The following is a 21,141-nucleotide window of genomic DNA, read 5'->3' on the forward strand; positions in this document are numbered from 1 at the left end:
TACCTTACAGATAACCAGAACAACTATCAGGGTGGTTTGATGGTGAAACAGAGGATGGAAGAAGAAGGCCTACACATGAGTGATTTCATGCTCAAGAGACTAGCTTTATTACTCACCAAGACTGGTCAACCAATCCCATTTGATGAACCACCAGTGAGTAACAAAGTCCCAGGAAGTGTTTCATGTACAGCTTTGTCAGGGATTTTCTTTGACTAATTTGCTCTCGGCCAACCGGATGCTAGCATTTCCAGGAGCTTATAACAACTGCCAGTGAAAATTCCTGACAAATATCTTTATGAAACAGTCTTCCAGTGTTTTTGGTTCTGCTTTATGAAATTAGTTTCTGACATAGTTTTCAGATTTTTTGATTATGATTGGGGCCCAAGACAAGTGCAGGAAACCTGCAATTTAGTACAACTGTAGAAATTAATTGCATATTGTATTTCACATTCTTCGTTTGAACTTTGACGCTGGGATTCAACATGGCACTTTGTGCAATAAGCTCCTGGATTAATTTGTGACTGCCTCAATTTGGTGAGAAAATTCATGTACTTGGGAGAAAGAAAAGCAGAAATTTCTCATCACTGACGACTTGATTATACTACTTTGATGGGGAAATGGGTTATGATTGTGTCAAGGAAATTATTGAATCAGGATCAAAGATTTTGTTTTCTTCACACATAATGATAGATCACTATTTCCTTGCTTTCAAATGCAATTTAATCTGTATCAAGTCTTGATGAAATCCCTGACATTGGGAAATTGATTTTTCATTTGAATGTACATTTTGAAATTAAGATCAATTTTCTTGAATTATTTTTTCCATCCCTTCCCCTGAACCAGAACCCCATCTCATTCTACAGAGAGAAGCTGAGACTGGAAGGAAAAGACAACTTACCTGAGATCAAAATCGTTGACGAGGAGAGCTGATGTTAAAATTGATTTAAAATGAACTCTATATTCTATCTGGATCAAAAAGAAGAACATGATGATGGAGCGTGACAGGAGACAGAGAGGGTCAGCTACGGGGCACCTTTTCAGCGACGAATGGTTGATTCTACCTAATGCCAGGGGTGGTTGAAGTAGAAAGAGATTTATAGATTGTTTTTATGATTTTGTATGTTTTATACATCAAGAGTAGTTTGAGATTTATTTATTATATTGTGATTTAGCATTGCAGTACTTAGGATGTTGAACTTGTCTTTTGTACCCATGGTAATTTTATTCATGCTGAAGAATTCCATGCGATTGTTTAGCAAAAAATTCACAGGTGAGGTTGTCTTAGTCATGCAGTGCACAGAGGGTTGTTTACAATGACACAAGTGCAAAGTGTCAGTGTTTAGGGCTTTTGCACTTCATTATGAATACCTGAAATACTATAATTACCATTGACATCACAAACCTTACCTGTGCATTATTTGTTTTTTTAAATAGGTTGGCACAGTTTGAATTCAAAGGGTGAAAATATATGGTTCAAAACCCCTCCAATTTCTAAAGATTGCACAGAATAAGAGACAACCATCTGTTTTCTATTATGACATCACAAATATAGCCTTAAAATATGATATACGCCTCGATGGGCACACCGTTCCTTCTCTTAGATAGAAGTTGCATACAAAATGCTCAAATGTCGCACCCAAAATGCACATCTGGAGGGTTGACTAGAATTGAAACAACATGCGATTGCCTATGCATTGGCTACTTGCTCCATCTGTTTTTATAGGAAATTGTTAAGAAAAGTTGGAGTCATGCCTATTCAACATAAAATACCCGAAAAGTAATTACGGTGAGTTTCAGTAGACCATCAAACTACACAACTCTGATATATTAGGTTGAAATAAATTATGATGTAGATAGTTTGTACTCTCTGGAATATCAAAAATATCTGTATATACGATATCTTTATACAAAGTTTCCACTGTGGCATTAGATGCAGTACTGATATACAACATGCATTTCTTCTATTTGCAGAGTTACCTAGGTGTATTTGATTCTAATTCAGTTCATGTGTTTTTTGTAAGCATTTCTCAAATTGTCTCATGAATAATGTGATCAATCACCGTAATAATAATAATGATAACAATAACAGGCATTTATATAGCGCCATCTATCTTTAAATAATCTATTCCGAAGACCAAATGTTACTTTTGGGATGATGAATCAGAGGACAGTTATATAAATCAATACTTTTCTTGATTTAGACAGACAGATATCATTGGTTACATAGGCAATTCAATACGTTGGGACACAATTTATTAATTGTGTACTCCTTCATTGCTGTGTTGAATTAGTGGATAATGTGATCCCATTCATGCATTAAATCCTGTGGAGTCGAGGTCTACAAAGTGAACTAGTGAACCCCTATTCAGAGATGCCAACTCTCCCGATTTCATCGGGAGGCTCCCGAAAATTCATCCCAACTCCCGCCCTTACGATTACCATCCTTATCCTCCCGAAATTACAATTTTTTTGCATTGATCAAATTGGTTTCGAAGGACATGTATCGTCTACTAACTTTAGCATGTAGTAACTCCATTACGTTCGCTGCTACTAAATTCTGTGTGAAAGGTAGACAAATAAGGAGCAGCGAAAAGCTGGTGCATGTGATATGCCCAACGGGAATCCACTGTGCACCAGGCCGGTAGGCCCGGCTAGCTTCGCGAGGCATGTGCGCTCGCGGCCACTGGATTTGTCGAGTCGTGCGGTGGAATATCGGTGTGTGATTTCGGCGTATTGATGGGTTGATATTGACACGAAATGGCGGAAAATCGACAAAAGAAGACCAAGAAATGGTCTCAGAAGTATAAGACTGAATACAGTCTCCAGTACCTGTGTGTTCGGAAGTCGGAAAGAGGAATTTACCATGCATTTTGCGCAATTTGCAGCGTGGACATTTCAGTTGAGCACGGAGGTCGTGATGATAATTTGGAAGCACTTAACGTTCGGGAGCAAACGGCATAGGCCTACGGACATTGCGAAGACAAGATCTTCGAGCTCCACTAGTATCCTGTTGTCTTTATTTCACCAAGCAAGGGACCAGCGCTGAGCTTTTCTTTACTGGATTTATAGTGGAACATAACCTGCCTATAGCCGATAGTGATAATTCCTCCTTATTATTATTGTTGAACAGGTACTTCTTTTGTCCCCTCATTTTTTTTACATGTAAAAATGCATATTTGATATTTTTTATGTTAAAAAAGTGGGAACAATGTTTATTTGAAAACATGTGAAATGCCCCAAAATAAGGGTCAGATTGCACCAGAGAGCATCTAGAAACCCAGAGCTTCCAGGGCCCTAAGGCGGGCCCTGGACCCCGGCTGCAAGGGTCGAGCGCTCCGCGCTCAAGATGTGCGCGTAGCACATAATTTGGTGGCGGATGCAAATCCTCCCTAATTCTGATTTCCAAAAGTTGGCATTTCTGCCTATTTCATGATAAAGTGAATTGTCAGGTATCGGTCAGTTTAAGGTCAGCTAGCCTTTATGGGACTTGGCACTTCACCGTATGGACATAAACCTTTTGTATTGTGTGTAACACTAATGAATTCATTCAATTTGGAATTCATTAATTTGTTAGATGTGTACTTTACTGGGCGTATTTGTGATAAGAATGCTGGGTGTTTCTCTGTTTGGGAAGCTGAAAAATGAATTCAGATCTTTGTCTTCGAATGTCTATATTGCATCAAATAAGCATCATCATCAGTTATAACCTGCAGAATTCATAAGCATGGAATAAGGGATTGCATTATTTTGTATTTATTTAACAATGTCTCAGTAAAGATTGGAACATATTCGTCATTAATAGTAATTGTTATTCTGTTACCCATTGAATCATTAGAATCTTAAATTATTCTCATAGTTGGGTTTAGTGATAATTAAACCTTGCTAGAACATCTCTTTGAAGTTGTCTTACTCAAAGAGTAAGAAAGCTGGTAACAATTAAAAGCCCAAATTTATACATGTTTTCATGATACCACCTTGAAACTTTGTTTCATGTTATACCTCAAAACATACTTCTCATTCAGTGATAAGTGAATATATATTCTCCGATTCATAATTCATGAGGGTGGGTTATAATGATGTAAAATCATGATGATATATATAATGATGGGAAGTGTCCCATCTTTTATATTCTTGCAGGTTGTGTATTTGAGTACATTGGTGAGGTCTACTTGTTGTATTTCTATGAAATCTATAAATTCTATGCATTTCTCTCCTTTAATGCAAAGAGTATAAATAAGGGATTATGCCAAGGTATTTTTATTTATTTTGGGTATTTTTGTGGGGGAGGGGGCAAGATTATCAAAAAGTCACGTCATAATAAAATCACAAGGAGACAGTCCCCTCCCCTGTGTGATGTCTCCTCTGTGTGAGTATAATGTAGTGGATTACATTGGAATCTGTAGTATAAATCCGTCTGGAACTGGGACATTACCTTGTTATCCCATGTCTACATAACAGTAGAAATCAAAGAATCAGACTTTATAAAATCCTTTGTGACATTGTTTCACCGTATTTTCTTAACTCTGAATGTTGAATTGGCCTGTCACATATTAATGGTCTGGCATCATGTGGAATTTGAAACCATTAAGATTTAAGACCTGATAGCAAATACTGTAAATCAACGGAATTAATTGTGTTTTATGACCAACAGAGGCTTGTTTCCCACAACCTGTATAATTCTTATAGACACACATAACTAATAACTGTGTATGCTTTACAGCACATGTCTATATGTATTGTCCATGAGCTCCGGGGCTTTGTGCAGTGCAGCCAAAGTGGTTTCAAGCCCCCACTAAAATCCACTGGACCAACTAAATAAATACACAGTCAAATTTCTTGCTCAGTATTGTCCAACTTCTGTTTTGTTACATCCTTTTTTTTCAACAGAGTATTTACTGCTGGTTTCAGTTCATAGGTGAAATAAATTATAAGCCAAGATGAGCATGATAGGCATCTGTGTCATTCACTCAAAAAAGTTAAAAATAAGAATTCACTCTGACTTAACACCTTTACTACTAGACCTCAGGCAATTGATGACAGAGCTTTGTGGTCTAAAGGCTTTAGATCTATACCTCCACTCTACAGAAATCCTATACCTCCACTTCACTTCTTTTTTTTTTTTATATATATCCCAGCTTGATAGGATTTTTACCAATTTGAAGATTCCTGGGCATATAATTGATACAGCCTGTTGTGTGGTATCTTTTCCATTACATTTTTGCTATGTTGTTATGGTACAATGTTTCATCTGACGATTCTCTACATGTGGTATAATGCAAAGTGGTGTATCCTGATAAGACCATGGATCTGCTGTGTCAGACTTGTACACTATTCCATAAAAGTTCATTAATTTTATGACCATCTCCAATGGAAGCTCATTTATACATTGCAAAATGCATTTCATTGGCACCTATAAATTGATTAGACTAATTTATTGATTTGATCTATGATATACTAATTAATAAATCTAATGTTATCACATATACTTTATATGGAGACAAGAAATAGTGTTATTCAATGAAACCAGCATGTATTGCCTATTTATTTACCGTTGTCTCTGTGCAAGTATTCATATTTGATCTTACTTTGTGATTGTTTGATTGGTGGGTTTTCATTTTCATCTTAACCCCTTCCCAACTGGAACTGCTTCCTCTGTGTACTAATTCCTATGGGAATCAGGAGTCGGTAGAAAACAGTTGGGACTATTTTTTTTTTGGGGAGGTGTCTACTTTTTATACCTAGTATCCCCTCTGGATGATCACCAAATACTATTTTCTCCTCATTGGTGAAAACTGCTCCATGGTGACCATGCACTCCATGAAAGGTGCCCCTACCGCATCCTCTGAACTCATGTTCCAGTTCAGTGTCACTGAACTAAATGTATGAATATGAAATATAACAAGTCATTGATAGCATTTATATAATATCTTTATCCATGAATGTATTGTGCAGTCCATCTGTATTGCATCATTTATTGTCATGTTTTGACAAATTAAAATTTATCAAAAGATGAGACTTTAATCACTGAATTTTGTTGCTTTGACATCTTTGGTGTTTTTTCTGATTGTTATGTACAGTATGATACACATTATGTCATAAATATGTAATGTGTGTATAAGTGATATTGTACAAACTAAAATTTCTGATCAAGTGGACATTCCAGAACCATTGTTCTCTGTACCTTTAGTCAAAATGTTTTCTCCTTTACTTTGGAATAATATTTTGACAGTTTTAACACAATAGCCGGCTTTGCACTGTAACAACTTTACAACTGCAGCTTTGAAAAAGTAATGCAACCCCCCCCCCCACAACAAAAAGTGACAAAAGAAAAATAATGGTTTAGATTGGAATAGCTTTTTAAACAATGTTTTGAGCATAACACACATCAAATAACGTCATAAAAATGAATTTGATCTGCCAAGTCATGCATGAGTGACCACACATTAGAAGCAAATATGTCACTATCCAAACAGTTCATAGAAAATGTACCATCTGAAAAGTAAATTTTAGCATTTCTTGCGAATTAAACTGAAGCACAAAGTTGATGTGGACGGTAAAAGTCAACCACAGGCTTTTCAGATTGCACACGTCCTCATTCAAAATTACAGCATTGTTTGAACATTTCCTGAATATTAAAGCAAGAAATTTAGAAATACTTGTGCAGAAGTTACGTGGTAAAAAAACAGCAATCGCATATGCACGATTTATGAATATGTTAGAATTAGGTAAGATACATATATCTGAGAATGTATTGCTGTAATTTATGGCCTAGTTTGACCGAATTGGGTGATAATGGCTGAGAGGTAGAGGGCAGGGGAGGGGAAGGGGCCTGAATCAGACCCATGCAGTGGCATACCGTGGGTCACGGCACTGAGGGGGGGGGGGGGCTGCCAGCAAAAATTTTGAGTCATTTCGTGAGCGCGCTAAGTTGCCAGGTATACTGACCTAATAGATATATTTTAAGGACTGCTATTAAACGGATATGTATCTCACTGATCAAATAATGCGAGCGCTAGCTGAAAATTTTTGATATTCAGACCTGAGGAGGGGCATTCTAAGGCTTGTTTGCAGGAATTCACTAAGACCACCATACATATTTCACTAACCAAATGATGCAAGCGCGAGCTGAAAATTTTTGATATTCAGATTAGAAAGGGATATTTTTAAGGACTGATTTCAGGAGTTCATGAAGAGCAGACATATCTCACCAATCCACTAATGCGAACGTAAGCACGGACAGGAAATGTTTTATATTAAGACCTTAAAATGGGGCAATCATAAAAAAGAGCAAATGTCACCTCATGAAACAATAACTCGAAGTGCGAGGAAATATATTTGGTGTGTATTGACTTGAAAACGGGAGGTTTTAATACAACAGGATTATATATCTCAGACAATGCGAGCACCAGGAACAATGAAGACATAGGCCCTGAGCAAATTGTTTCATAAAGTTATGAAAAAAAATGTTTCTTATGTAATATAACATAACATGATTTAAAAATATAATATAACAATGAACAATAATTTCTTTTTTTCCCACTACGTTTCTATTCCCTTCTTCTTTTTCTCATTTTCCCCGGGTTTTTTTGCCATCGGATGGGGGGGGCATGTGCCCCCATGCCCCCATCCCCAGTAGTTAAACCACTTGACCCGTCAAATATCAAATTTGACGAACCCCTTCAGTATTTTGAATAGATTAATGTATCTATTTTGATCCACAAACCTTTTTCTTACACCAAGTAGAGAGTATGGTAAATAAATGAAACAATGCTTGACGTTGATAAATGAGCTCTTCAGTTATGTTTACCATGCCTACTACATAAGACAAAGTTTGATGAACCGTAATAGATACATAAATATATTACAAATACTCTAGATAAGGAGATAATGCGTGTCACTTATGCACTTCACCTCAATATCATAAATATATGTTCTACTTCATTTATCATTTCTCAGTTCCAAGTAGCAATGTTCAGAGTCTTCGTTGGAGTTCATAGATAGGCCTAGCTACAACTATGAGAGAGATATCATTTGTACACAAATACAAATTAAAGGTCAAGTCAATCGGCCAAGAAAAATATCGATTTGAATAAATAAAGAAAAATCAGACAAGCATAACGCTAAAAAAATCATTCTAATTGGATGTTATATGACATGTTGAAGTTTCGCTTATTTTTCGCAAAACAGTGCAAATATGCACAACTCAGTGATATGCAAATTAGAGAGTCGATGATGTCCCTCATTCGCTATTTCTTTGATTTTTATTATTTGAATTATACAATGTTTCAATTTTTGCAGACATAATATGACAATAAGGACTAACTTGACTAAACTATGAAATATTATACACAGGTAATTCCACATGTTCAGGGAGAAACAGAACTTTGTTTCACAGGACAATGAGGAGAAAATTAGAATATTTCATATAATAAAATACAAAAGAAATAGTGATTGAGAGAGGGATGTCATCAGTCCCCTCATTTGCATACCGACCAGGATGTACTGTTTTGTGAAAAATAAGCCTGAGCGAAACTGAGCAGTGTTATGCTTGTTGGATTTTTCTCTTTTTTTATTCGAATCAACTCTCTGCTGGGGTGTACTTGTCCTTTAATGACAAACGTTTCCCAAATAAAGAGTATTTTTCATTTGTGTTCATCACACTCATGTTGATCATCCATGCATCAATCAAATTTTCAACATCAAATTACTGCTAGTAAGACACTCTCCGGAAACGTTGATTTTTATTCTTTCGTAATTATTTACAAATGAATGTTTTTTAAATTTTATTTACATTTTTCATATTAGGTCGATTATCATATATTACCAATAGTTGAATTACATACACTTTTTAAGAAGAAAAGAAGAAAAAACAATCATTTGTTTGATATATATGAAAGGATCAAAATCAAGGTTTTCGGCAAGTACCATGAATTGATGTGCGTTGCTCTCACAGTTATAAATGTATTTGTGAAATGAAACCGTCAATGATTTTTACCCCCAACCCTGTTCATATTTTTAATTTCTGCACATCCCCCAACATGACTACATGACTTATCTAATAACACTTTAATTAGACATTGACAATGGTCATTGTGATATCATAAGAAAAATCTGATCACTTCCTTTAAAGGGGAAGTTCACCCGGACAAAAAGTTTACTGTAAAAATAGCAGAAAGGGAAACATCAACCCCTTTCTCCTAAAATAACTGAATGTCGTTCTTTCAAGTACTTTGACAGTGAGAAATTTAAAGATGATGTAAGGAAAGTTGATTGGCATGAGTTTTATTCCTGTGGGACTGATGTTGAAAAATTGTGGCACTCCTTTAAAAACGCACTCCTAGACATTTGTGACTGGCATGCGCCCGTGATATCAGTGCGGCAAAAACAAAGAGGGGTACCTTGGATAAATGATGATTATTTGGTGTTAGCACGCGAAAGGGATTATTATCGAAAGCAATTTAGAAAAACAAGATTAATTCATTGGTGGAATAAATTCCAGTCTTCCCGTAACAGAGCTAATAACTTGATTAAAAATTTGAAAAAGAAGTATTATCAGGACAAATTTAAGGACTGTGAAATGGACATAAAAAGAACTGGAAAATTTTGTCGAAGCTTCTACCTAAGAAAAATAAAACCACGAGTCATGATGTTAAGTTAACAATTGATGATGATCAAATACCTAACAATGAAATAGCTCACGTTCTAAACAAAGCCTTTAATGAAGTCGGCTCAAGGTTGCAAGCCCCTTCGAATAATTTCTCGAAAGATTTATTAAACAATTTACAAACTCTTTTTATTCCAGATTGTGAATTTAAATTTTGTGCAATCAAAAAGGAGTATGTTTTGAAAGAGCTATTACATATTGATTGTTCGAAAGCGGTCGGAGTAGATGGTATTTACCCTAAGTTTCTTAAGCTGGCAGCAGAGAGTATAGCTGGACCTTTAACCCATTTATTTAATGCAACTTTACAAACTAGTGTTATTCCAGAAGATTTTAAGACAGCAAGAATTACTCCTGTACATAAGGGAGGATCTTTTGATATTGACAATTATAGACCAATTTCTGTGCTTCCAATCCTGTCCAAAATACTAGAGAGAGCAGTACATGATCAATTGTATAAGTACTTAAATGTAAATGATCTACTTGCAAATTGTCAGTCTGGCTTCAGACCGTCTTATTCCACTGCCACTTGTCTAACTGAGATTACAGACTTTTTGTATGATAAAATGGACCGAAAACATGTTACTGGTGGTATTTTCTTGGACCTACGCAAAGCTTTTGATGTTATTCCTCACAATTTTATACTTGCAAAACTTAAGTACTATGGTATTACTGGCAATGAATACAACTGGATGGAATCGTATTTAACAGACAGAAGGCAATTTGTAATGATTAACAATTGTCGCAGTGAATTTTTAAAGATAAAATCAGGTGTTCCACAAGGATCTATATTGGGTCCATTGATATTCTGTATTTTTATTAATGACATGTGTAATTTGAAATTGCATGTACATTCTAAAATGTCTCTTTATGCTGATGATACCGCCATTTTTAATCACGGTGAATCAATTAAGGAGGTACAAAAGTATTTGCAAGATGATTTTGATTCAATATGTAAATGGTTAGACTTAAATAATATGCATTTACACCCGCAAAAAACAAAAGCTATGGTATTTGGTCAAAAGAAAAAGTTGAGGGGTGCTCATTTGCCAGTGAAATTCAGGAATATACAATTAGAAAATGTAAAAAAGATTAAATACTTAGGTGTCATGCTCGATCCGGGCTTGACTTGGTGTGAACATATTACTAATATCGTTTGTAAAATATCTCGAGCAATAGGTTGTATAAGGCGGATTAAGCATTTACTGTCCTTTGATATCATGAAGAAGCTGTACTTTTCTATGATTTTACCTTACATTGATTACTGTATTACATCTTGGGGAAGCAGTGCAAAAATACATTTAGATAAGATACAAAAACTTCAAAATAAATATGCCAGGATGCTTTTGAAAAAAGATTATAATACATCACAAATATCTCTGTTGCAGTCACTGAAGTGGCAATCAGTAGATCAGCGTATAAAATATCAGTATTGTGTTTTTGTATATAAAATAATGAACAATTTAGTTCCAAATTATTTAAAACCTTTAGTATGTAAACGGCCCGTGAAATACAGGACACGGTTTTCTTTGCGATGCCCCCCTCAGCTTCCCAAAGCTAGAACTGAATATAAAAGAAAATCTTTCGCATATTTCGGACCCATATTATTTAATGCATTTCCTTCAAATTTACAAGCCTGTACGTGTACCTCCTTGTTAGTTTTTAAAAAATTATGCAATGCCTTTCATACGAATTGATGAAGAGCGAAATAATATTCCATTGATTTACAATGCTATGTACTTGTATGTTTACTTTAGATTGTCACTTTCCACTCTAAATTTTTTTTGATGTTAATTGTTTCTGATGTTAAATAGTTTGTATTTTTGACGTTGAATGTTTTTTGATGATATATTTTATAGTTATCTTGACATGTATTTTAAACTGCAGGGCGCCTTTGTAAAGCAGTTTTAAGAACTGAACAGGCCTAACCTGCAGTATAAAATAAATAAAACAAAATAAATAAATAAATAAATATAAATAAATAAACAATAAGAATTATTGTGCCGAAGCTTTAAGATGAATCCATCAGAGAATTACAAAGTTATTGGAATTTTAATTATGTGATTTGTGACGCCATATGCGATCAGCATTCCTACATAGCGAATGGTAAATATCAAAGAAATTTCATTTTCTCTCAAATTGGAAGTGTTTTTTTTTTACTGTAACTTTTGTATATCAATAGACAAATCATTTCACACCCGATCACGAAAAGAAAACAAAAATAAGTCATCAGGAACCATTAAAAAAAAAAAGAAATTCATGCATTTTATATTACATAACGTACATGGGGCACCTGCTTGTTTATGACGTCACAAATCCAAAGCTTAAAATTCTAATAGCTTTCTTAATCTTTTACAAATATTTTAAATAATTTTTTTTTTCTATTTTTACAACAAATTTTTCTTTAGGGTGAACTTCCCCTTTAAAGGGTGCTCCGGGCTGAGAATATTTACAAATAGAGTAAATTCATAGAGCAAAATGCTAAAAAATCATCAAAATCGGATAACAAATGACGAAGTTATTGATTTGTTTAAGTTTAGCAATATTTTGTGAAAACAGTTATATGCACGTCGTCATGAATACTCATTAGGTGGGCTGATGATGTCACATCCTCACATTCCTTTTTCTTATGAAATCATAATTGTTTCATTTTTCATACATGTGTAAATGATGTGTTTCCCTTATGATAAACTAAGTTGCAGCAATAAATAACTAATGAACTTAGTCAGTTGTCAATCCAATTGTTTAGTTTTTGGTTGAAAAATTGGTAATTAACCTAATTTCATATAAAGAACAAGTGGGGATATGACATCATCAGCCCACCGAATGAATATTAACAAAGACATGCCTAGAACTGGTTCACCGGAATAAAGAAAATCTTTAAAAGTCAATAACTTCGTTATTTTTCAGCATTTTGCTCTGTGAATTTTACTCTATTTATCAAAATATAAATATCTTCAGCCTTGGGTATCCCTTAATTTGAGTTCATTAAACTATATCACGAATGAGTTTATCAAAATCACATTGGGGGAGTAATGGGGGTGGGGCGAGATTACGATAAGCGTATACTTCGTAAATCCTGATGTCGACATATTTCTCATATTTCCAAATGTAAATGAACCCAAAAGAGAAATGATGTTTCTTATCCTAGAAAGAGATCCCGGGAAAGAGATAGACGATAGAACTATTAAATTATCATAGAATTCATGATTATTATCCTTGAAACCAATAGGTAACCCTTTGGTTCGCTATACTTCATATGCACTGATAAAGTGATGAGCAAGCATCTTAATACGCAACGTTTCCTAAAATAAAACGCTAATAGGGTCGAATCAATTTGTTTACCAAGAGAATTAACTTCTATAAAAGTAGACACCAGAGTAGTCATGAATATTTTGGAGGTGTTTTGGCGCGAGCGTGTTGATTTATGAATAAGAATATGTGCATTTTTTGCGTATTTTTTTGTCAACGGTAGGAGTTGAAAATGAGAAAAGTTTTAGTCAGATCTCTGCATTTTACTTTTGATAATGATAACACTCCTATTCAACATAATCAAGTTGTACGTAATTTTGTTTTGGAAAGAACCGAGTATTATGTTTATGATGCCCATACTCATTTTTTTAAAATAAAATGTATACGTTACAAGAAGTGGGAGTATTTATATGGGTGGTGGTGATGGAGGGGAAGAAGAGGGGGAGGGGATGAGAAGGTTGTTAGAAGGGGAAAAGGGTAGGGCAGAAGCTAGGAGCCAGCAGGGTAAGAATAAGGACAGCGTAGCAAAAACAAGAAGTAGAAGATAGAGGAGGCAAATTTCAGGTGACCAGAAGATTAATATCCCTCAGCATAATGGCCTCTTCAAGTTCAACGAATTAAAGTTCATGACGATTTCTCATCTTTCCGTATAGCCGTCTCGAAGAGGAACGATTTTGAATGCTTTTTTGTGACACATTAAATGACTTGTGTATATACTGTAGGTCTATAGCACACCAAGGAATCCCCGAGTGCCAAAAAAAATGAAGAGGGAATTAAATATCAAAGGTCATGCATACTCTGCGAGGGACTTATACATACTAGGTAAACGTGTTTTGCAAATACGTCATGATCAAAACCAAAGTTTGGTACAATGCATATGACAAACATGTGACTGAATGTTTATGTGCACTATAGTGTCCTTGCATTATGTATTTTATGTGATAATGCCAATGGGGCAACCCCCCCAACGCCCCACCACCATTACATCCATTGAATATGTACAAAATAACACACAAATATACTCTGGAAAACGAAAAATATAGGCATTCATGTGAAGCCATATGGCAATCAAGTTTCTTTATTAATAAGCAACGTTTGCGATTGGTCGATCCCCACCCCCACATACACTATTGCTTTATACGCCATTATTAGATTTTGGAGCACCGGTCTTTAAGTCAAACATTGTTTGGAAGGAAGATGTCACTTCAGCATTGGCGATAAATGCGGAATAACTGTTTTCTGAACTTCACAGACAAACAAGAATTGTTGTTAGGAGCTAACTATATATATATATACATATTAACTGTTAAAATGGAGAATGGGTTTCATGATACTTCAACTGGAAAGACAGGTAAGTGAGACATTAAACCTTGGATTTTCGCAAAAGATTTGTTGTAGGTTTTCAGTAATGTTTTTAAAGTTTTGTGGTTAGATATTAGAGTATGATTATCAGTTTAATAAAAGTAATATTTTTGAAAAGTATGGGTTTTTTTTCAGGATTTTTGTTTAATGAAAGGTGTCATCACTAGGGGCTTCATAAATGGGGGAGGGGGCTTGAAAGCTCCATACCTCTATCTCTTTCTATATATCTGACTGTCTCTTCATCTCTCTCTCCCTCTCTCTTGTTAATTTACTTGAGGAAAGAGAGAATGGAAATGGCGGGAAGCTTATGGAAATGGAAAAATGATAGGGAAAGATCAAGATGTCAGATGGGTGCAATAAGAGGCATGTAGTGTGTAATGGCCGACATGGAAGAAAAGGTTGGGGATAGTGGAAAGAAAATATTTAGAGGGAAATGAAAATATAATTCGCAGGCAAAGTATTTTTTATTTTATGATGAAAGCTGGTCAGATCGGCGTGCGAACACTCACTCCTAAAGACGGACAGTAACCTGGCCGAAACGTCGAGTCTCTCTACTGCTTCTACTCCTCATCTCTACTCGCCGACTCAAGCCAGCTCTCCTACTCAAGCTGTTCTCAACTCATAAATTTTCTTCTGGTTTACAGTCCTTTTCAGGACTACTGTCAAGAAACTTTCCTTCTTCTATCCACTGTTTCTATAACACTCCACATGGTGTACCGTAAACCACTTCAGCGATTGTGGATCGTACATGCCACCATGCAAACCTTCAAACAACATCCTACTTGACGTCAGTATGAACTTACCCTTTAAATCATATTTATTAATCTAATCTTCTTTTATGTGCCCCATTTTGCCTTATAAATCAGAATGCAGTCAGAGCAAGAAGTTATTTACTCCAGGCCCTCTAAGTGTCAGCCTCACGACTAAAGAAGCCATGCTTCAAGATCTAGGCTCCAGAGACCAGACATTTATTAACATCATCCAATCAGTTCGAGAAAGTTTACTTCAAATTGCTGGTATGAAATGTGGCCAATATTGTGTGGTATAAAAAAAGGGGGGGGGGCATGAATGCCGTGGGGAGGGTGGAGCCGATGTGAGTCTTATTATAAAGAGGGGCAGCGTTACCGAGGAAGGGACGGGGGGGCAACAGTGAATGATTGATTGATTGTATTTGGCAAGTCACCACAACATATACAGTAGCAATAAAAACAACAGGCTTGCACAGGATGACCCATGAAAGCTCTAAAGCTTATACTTCCAGAGGATTATGATTAAATGTTGGACATTTTATCTGTCGGCAGTGTAATATAATACATGGGACATGATTGACTGGCATCATTTTTTTTATCATGAATCAATAGCATGACCTAAAATCAAGAGGCAACGCAAATATTATTCCATTTATTTCATCGAATATGATTGTTTTTCATTTTCGTTTCTATTGCGTTCTAGGAGTTTCAAAAGAAACCTATACTTGCGTTCTCATGCAAGGAAGTGGTACTTTCAGCGTAGAGGCCGCTCTTACATCTAGTATTCCTCGAGAAAACCCTCGAGTAAGTAAATTTTCCAATTGTCTTTCCAAATAGAGAAGTTTCATGAGCTTTAGTTCGTTATAGCGAAGTTTCATTAGCTTTAAGTCGTTGTAGAGAAGTTTCGTTAGCTTTAATTCGTTACAGAGAAGATAAGCTTTAATTTGTTTTAGAGAAGTTTCATTTGCTTAAATGCGTTTCACAGACGTTTTATTAAATCTAATTAGATGTAGAGAAATTTCACTAGCTTTTAATAGCGAAGTTCATTAGCTTTAAGAGATATTTCAAGAAGAACTCAAAGCGACTGAGGTAAAATGATGTTTCCAAAAATAGAATTTTAGTATGAATATATATATATAAACATAACAAAAAAGTAAATTCCCGCATAGTATTTCACTTAAATAACTCGGTATGAGTATTTTGACACGTATAATGACTCAATCCGGTGAAAAAAATAAATAAATAAAAGGATAATGATTTCTTTAACTCTTGCGTGCACAACTAAAGGTAACAATTTGCACTTTTTTAATTCGCAGGGAACATTTTACCATAAAGAGTGATTACAAAAAACAATATTTTTCATACTCAACAAAGCCTTTGTTTGCCTTTCTTTGTCATTCTCGTCATTATCATCAAGGTTTTGTTACTAGTGAATGGCGCGTACGGTATGCGCATGGCGAAGGCAGTCAAAGTTATCGGGATTCCCGAGACTGGTTTGGAAGTGATGACTTTTCCCGAGGATGAGAAAGTAGATCCGGCCCGGGTAGAGGAGAGATTAAAGGATGATAGAGGATGGACGAACGTTGGAATCGTTCATAGCGAAACAACATCAGGTGTCATCAATCCTATCAATGATGTAGGCAAGGTCGTGAAAAAGTATTGCCCAGGTATGATGGTTCAATTATCCAACTCTTTATTAGCTCATTAAGTTGATATAATAACAAGTTTTCGTTACATCTATACGTTTTAAGGTTTGAATTTCAAAACTTCTTTCGGCACGTCATAATAGTTGTAAGAGAGAGTGCGAGAAAATGAGCTACTTATTGTACAATTTGGTTCCTCATATACCTCCAATAGATAGTCATACTTCATTATGTTCCATACCATATAATTAATTTAATTCAAATTACATTATCTATTTTCCTCTAATCACCTATATGAAGATATTAATTTCATTTGATTTGTCAATCAGAATGACTATTGAATTCTAATTTTATAGATAATTTACTTACTGATTCATTTATTTATTTTTTACCAAATCCCCAATACCTTGCAATAAAGATGCATCTTACATCGTCGATGCCATGAGCAGTTTCGGGGCGATTCCTATCGAATTTGAATCTTCTGGTATTGACTTCTTGATCAGTTCTGCCAACAAGTGTCTAGAGGGTGTTCCAGGTTTTGGATATACTATCGCTAAAATCGATAAGCTGGAGAAGTGTCAAGGTAATGATGGTTTTATACACTTGCTTGAAAATGGTGGAATGTGATATCATTTTTTAATATATCAATTCATTCAAATCTATCTCAAAATTAGATTTGGCCTAAGAAATTTCACTCACTCGCTCACAGCTTTTTAAAAAGAATTTTTCGCCCCTTTTATACGCCATGTCTGACCCCTTATTTTTCATTTGCTTATTATAGATCCCATGGTGTGGGTCTATATAGGGAATGAAACGCATTTCGAATTTGACAAAATCGTGTATTGCGACACTTTTTAAAGTTATTAAATCGGACAGACCGAATATCCGCCTTTTTAATCTCCTAAATTATTCATTCAGGTTATAATTGCCGATATCTCTCGAAATTCAAATCCAAACCATTTATTTACTAATAATTTGATGCGTTTTTTTCACAATAGCTGTCGACGTTGATAGGGGGTGGGGTCCATGCATGGTCTGCCCATGTTGATATCTTTCTTTGGTGTATCATTGACCACAGGTAACTCTCGTAGTCTAAGCTTAGATCTGTATGACCAGTGGCAAGGTTTAGAGAAGAACAGTCAGTTTCGATTCACCCCTCCTACCCACACCATCTTAGCTTTTCATCAGGCACTCAAAGAATTTCAAGCCGAAGGTGGGGTTATGGCAAGATCAAAACGGTAAGAAGGCTATGATACCGGTTCATTTGTAATATTTCTTGAAACACTTTGAAGAGTTCACGGTTTCTTTTTTAAACTAAACAATTCAATTTGTGTGATTTAAATTTCAGAGTACCGGAAATTCTGAGTTATGAACATGAACCTAAAATCTACGAACCTTTGGAAGAGTCAGAATAAGGAGATTTCGCACCGTAACGCAGAACGCTTTCAAGAATAGAGAAATGTATTGTAAAATGCGTTTCATGACAAAGCACAACCAAGAAGTCTTTATCGAAAAATGGTGAATCAAAAGAACAGTTTCGTCCTGGACTCTGAATAAAAGACATATTTGATTTTTTTTTTCGTCAGCTCCGAAACTTACTCCAAACTGCTGTGCCGGTTCATCATTTTTTCGACAAAGACCTCTCAGATGTATTTTTTGTCATTTGACGGGCTTTTCCATACATTTGCCTTGTTTTTGTTTTAGTAAGTTCTGCGTCGCGGTGAACTTCCTATTAATGAATAGTAACCAATAAAATAAAATAAGGTTTTACAAAAAGGCGATTTGTTCTTTAACTTTATAGAATCACTCTTAATTAAAAAAAATAGCGAATCATCATTTTTATCCCTCTATCGACCCCCTCCTTTGCACTTTTAACATTAAAAAATCATTCCTTTGTAGGTACAAGGAGAATCGTCAAATCTTACGAGAAGGGATGAAAAAGTTTGGATTTCAAGAGTTTTTAGATGATACCCACGATGGTTATATCATAACATCATTCTACTACCCAAACCATCCAAACTTTGATTTCACCCAGATGTATCAACGGCTAAGCAAATTGGGTAAAATTGTTCGTTTATAATACTCATTATAACATTTGTTTTTCTCTAAATACGTCATTACAGTAACTTTCTCCCGCTTTCTTTCCAGTCTCCATGCATCTTACCCGCTCTCTCGCTCACTAATTCAAGGGCCAAGAAACCATTTGATTAATAATCTATACTAATATTTAGTTTCATCTGTCACTTGCTTCTGATTAAATTAATATGAGATTATTTTGTTTGATGAAGGTTATGAAAACTTTAAATACTTCTGGGTGGATCAAGAAATCTTTTATAAAATCATGAAAATGGGGAAATGCGTGATCATCGCTGTCATATATCAACTCAATGTTGCAAGTTGTCGCAGCTTATGTTGGACGAAAATGTATTTGAATATTGATCAAATACTTACCCGGTATATGCTTCATCAATTATCTCTATTCTCTAAATTTGTGTTTGTTTTCTATCTTGATCATTTGCACAGGTTTGGTAATCTACCCTGGTAAGGTGACAAAAGCAAAGTGTTTTCGTATCGGAAACGTCGGCCATCTATTTCCTGATGATATGCGCCTCTTACTGTCTGGTATCCGCCAAGTATTCAACGACATGGAAATCCCACTTCCACTCATTTAATAATAAAAAAATATTTACATACATGTATATAATGAAAGTAGAGGTATAGTTTTATTTGTAAACATTTCTTTGTCAATTTTCGTTGTTTACAAATGATTGCAATCGATTTATGATTTTTTTTATTCAATTCCACTGTGTGGAAATTGTATATATTAATATGTTTCAGATGTACCTACGGGGGGCAGACTGCCCCCCTGACGAGTCACAACCCGGCATGCAAGGGACGTATCCCTGCCCCCCCCCCTGACGAGTTCCAACTGATCTTTGAACTTGAAGACCTTTTTTTTTTTTTTTTGCTTGCCAATATTTTTTCTGGTACGAAATCCCTTATTTGTGTTTGAGGACCTTTTTTTTTTGCTTGTCAAAGTTTTTGTCGGACGAATTTGCCCCCTGTGGAAAATCCTAGGTAGGCCACTGACTGTAATTTAATATCCCAAGTTCAGATATTCTCATTTTTTTTCCTCAAAAGTCCTTACTATAATATTGTCTTCAAACAATAAGACCCCACATTGGCAGGCTATTACGTTTTTGCTTTGGAATATATATTGCCCCTTCTTGTCCCTTGAAATCATAGTTTATAGCTTTTGTAATATATACATGTATGCAGAATATAATGTATACGTCTATGATGTAGGCCTAATCGCTTGCCACTACGTTAATTCGAAAATTGTGATTAGTTGATGTACTGACATTTTACATGAGTATTTTTTTTCACTATTATGTGCTTCAAATGTTGTCTTTTCATAGAACTTTGACTCATATTGAGTTGATCCTTTCATTTAGTTATTCCTGTAAAGGATACGCAGACATCACTTTCAGAGGAGGTGATGAATATCAACTTCGAATTCTAACGTCAAACGTCAAATCAACGAATAGAAATTCCAGACCGACATTGTACCTTATTTCAAATTGAATATCGTTGATCAGTTTGGAGTCGGTATGATTAAGTAGACTATCTCGCCATATGTCGACTTGTCAAGATGTATCTCGACAGTCGACATGAAGCACCGCACTACACATCAGTATGTTAGTAATATTGATTGTGATGTACATGTCACCTATTGTCAATAAATATAATTTTATTTGTTTGAGAAGTGTTAGCGTCATCTATTATTTGAGTGATAATTTATCAGCTTATCCATTTTATTGAGGAAACAAATGAAAAACAAGTCAATGAATATATAAAAAAAGGTAAGCCATAATACAGAAAATTGAAAATAGATTAATTAACGAGGAACTGATTGACTCTATGAAGATCTAGTCCATATTCAATCTTCTTCCACAGACCAACGTGGTTTAGGATGATACTGATAGAACTACTTTTCATAAAACAATGTGAAATATGATATTAGTTAGGGTTAAAAAGAAATGTGACGGCCATTCGGTCTTTATTGAAAAGCACAGATGCTGAGGAACTTACTGTAAACATTTTGATTCTTGACAAAAATTTGATAGGAAAGTTGTCAAAATAGCGAATATGTTATTATTCTATAATGTTGCATCATGAGAAAGGATCCATGAATTTATATGAATGGTAAGTATTTGGCTGATTGTGTTTAGAATATAGCTGTGCCGTATGTTAGTTTTAAATTTATAAACGAATAGATAAACATAAAAAGAAATCAACCCTTATGGAGTTTACAAGGTAGTAATTACTATCCTAGGTAGATAAACCACCCTGCTCTGTCCAATGCGTAGAGTATATGCCATTTAATAACTTTAAGTGAAGAGGAATCAATGTTTTCCTCTCTCGATGCTTTATATAGTCGAAGTCTAGAACAAAGCGTGTCCTCCATTATTCG

At 35.2% G+C, this 21,141-nt stretch overlaps 2 protein-coding genes across 4 annotated transcripts in view; both read left to right on the forward strand.

Moving 5' to 3' along the window:
* LOC121418609 (leucine-rich PPR motif-containing protein, mitochondrial-like) overlaps nucleotides 1-2,360 on the forward strand; it is a 41,583-nt gene extending 39,223 nt beyond the window's left edge. Inside the window, exons 36-37 of the mRNA XM_041612586.1 lie at nucleotides 11-153; nucleotides 844-2,360. Of these exons, the coding sequence (XP_041468520.1) occupies nucleotides 11-153; nucleotides 844-930 (230 nt within the window). The 3' untranslated portion in view covers nucleotides 931-2,360. The remainder of the gene's footprint in view (nucleotides 1-10; nucleotides 154-843) is intronic.
* Nucleotides 2,361-14,087: 11,727 nt separating this feature from the next.
* LOC121417974 (2-aminoethylphosphonate--pyruvate transaminase-like) lies at nucleotides 14,088-19,577 on the forward strand. Of its 3 annotated transcripts, XM_041611678.1 has the most exons (8): nucleotides 14,088-14,264; nucleotides 15,142-15,291; nucleotides 15,728-15,828; nucleotides 16,442-16,691; nucleotides 17,086-17,250; nucleotides 17,746-17,905; nucleotides 18,567-18,727; nucleotides 19,191-19,577. In XM_041611678.1, exons 1-8 carry the CDS (start codon nucleotides 14,135-14,137, stop codon nucleotides 19,337-19,339), a joined length of 1,266 nt encoding a protein of 421 aa, XP_041467612.1. In that variant the 5' UTR covers nucleotides 14,088-14,134; the 3' UTR covers nucleotides 19,340-19,577. The 3 variants fall into 3 exon arrangements, with proteins under 3 accessions (XP_041467612.1, XP_041467613.1, XP_041467614.1); XM_041611679.1 differs by lacking the exon at nucleotides 15,142-15,291; XM_041611680.1 differs by lacking the exons at nucleotides 18,567-18,727; nucleotides 19,191-19,577 and adding an exon at nucleotides 18,016-18,125.
* Nucleotides 19,578-21,141: the final 1,564 nt, after the last annotated feature.

Source organism: Lytechinus variegatus, chromosome 7 (assembly GCF_018143015.1).
Source record: "Lytechinus variegatus isolate NC3 chromosome 7, Lvar_3.0, whole genome shotgun sequence".
NCBI lineage: Eukaryota > Metazoa > Echinodermata > Echinoidea > Temnopleuroida > Toxopneustidae > Lytechinus > Lytechinus variegatus.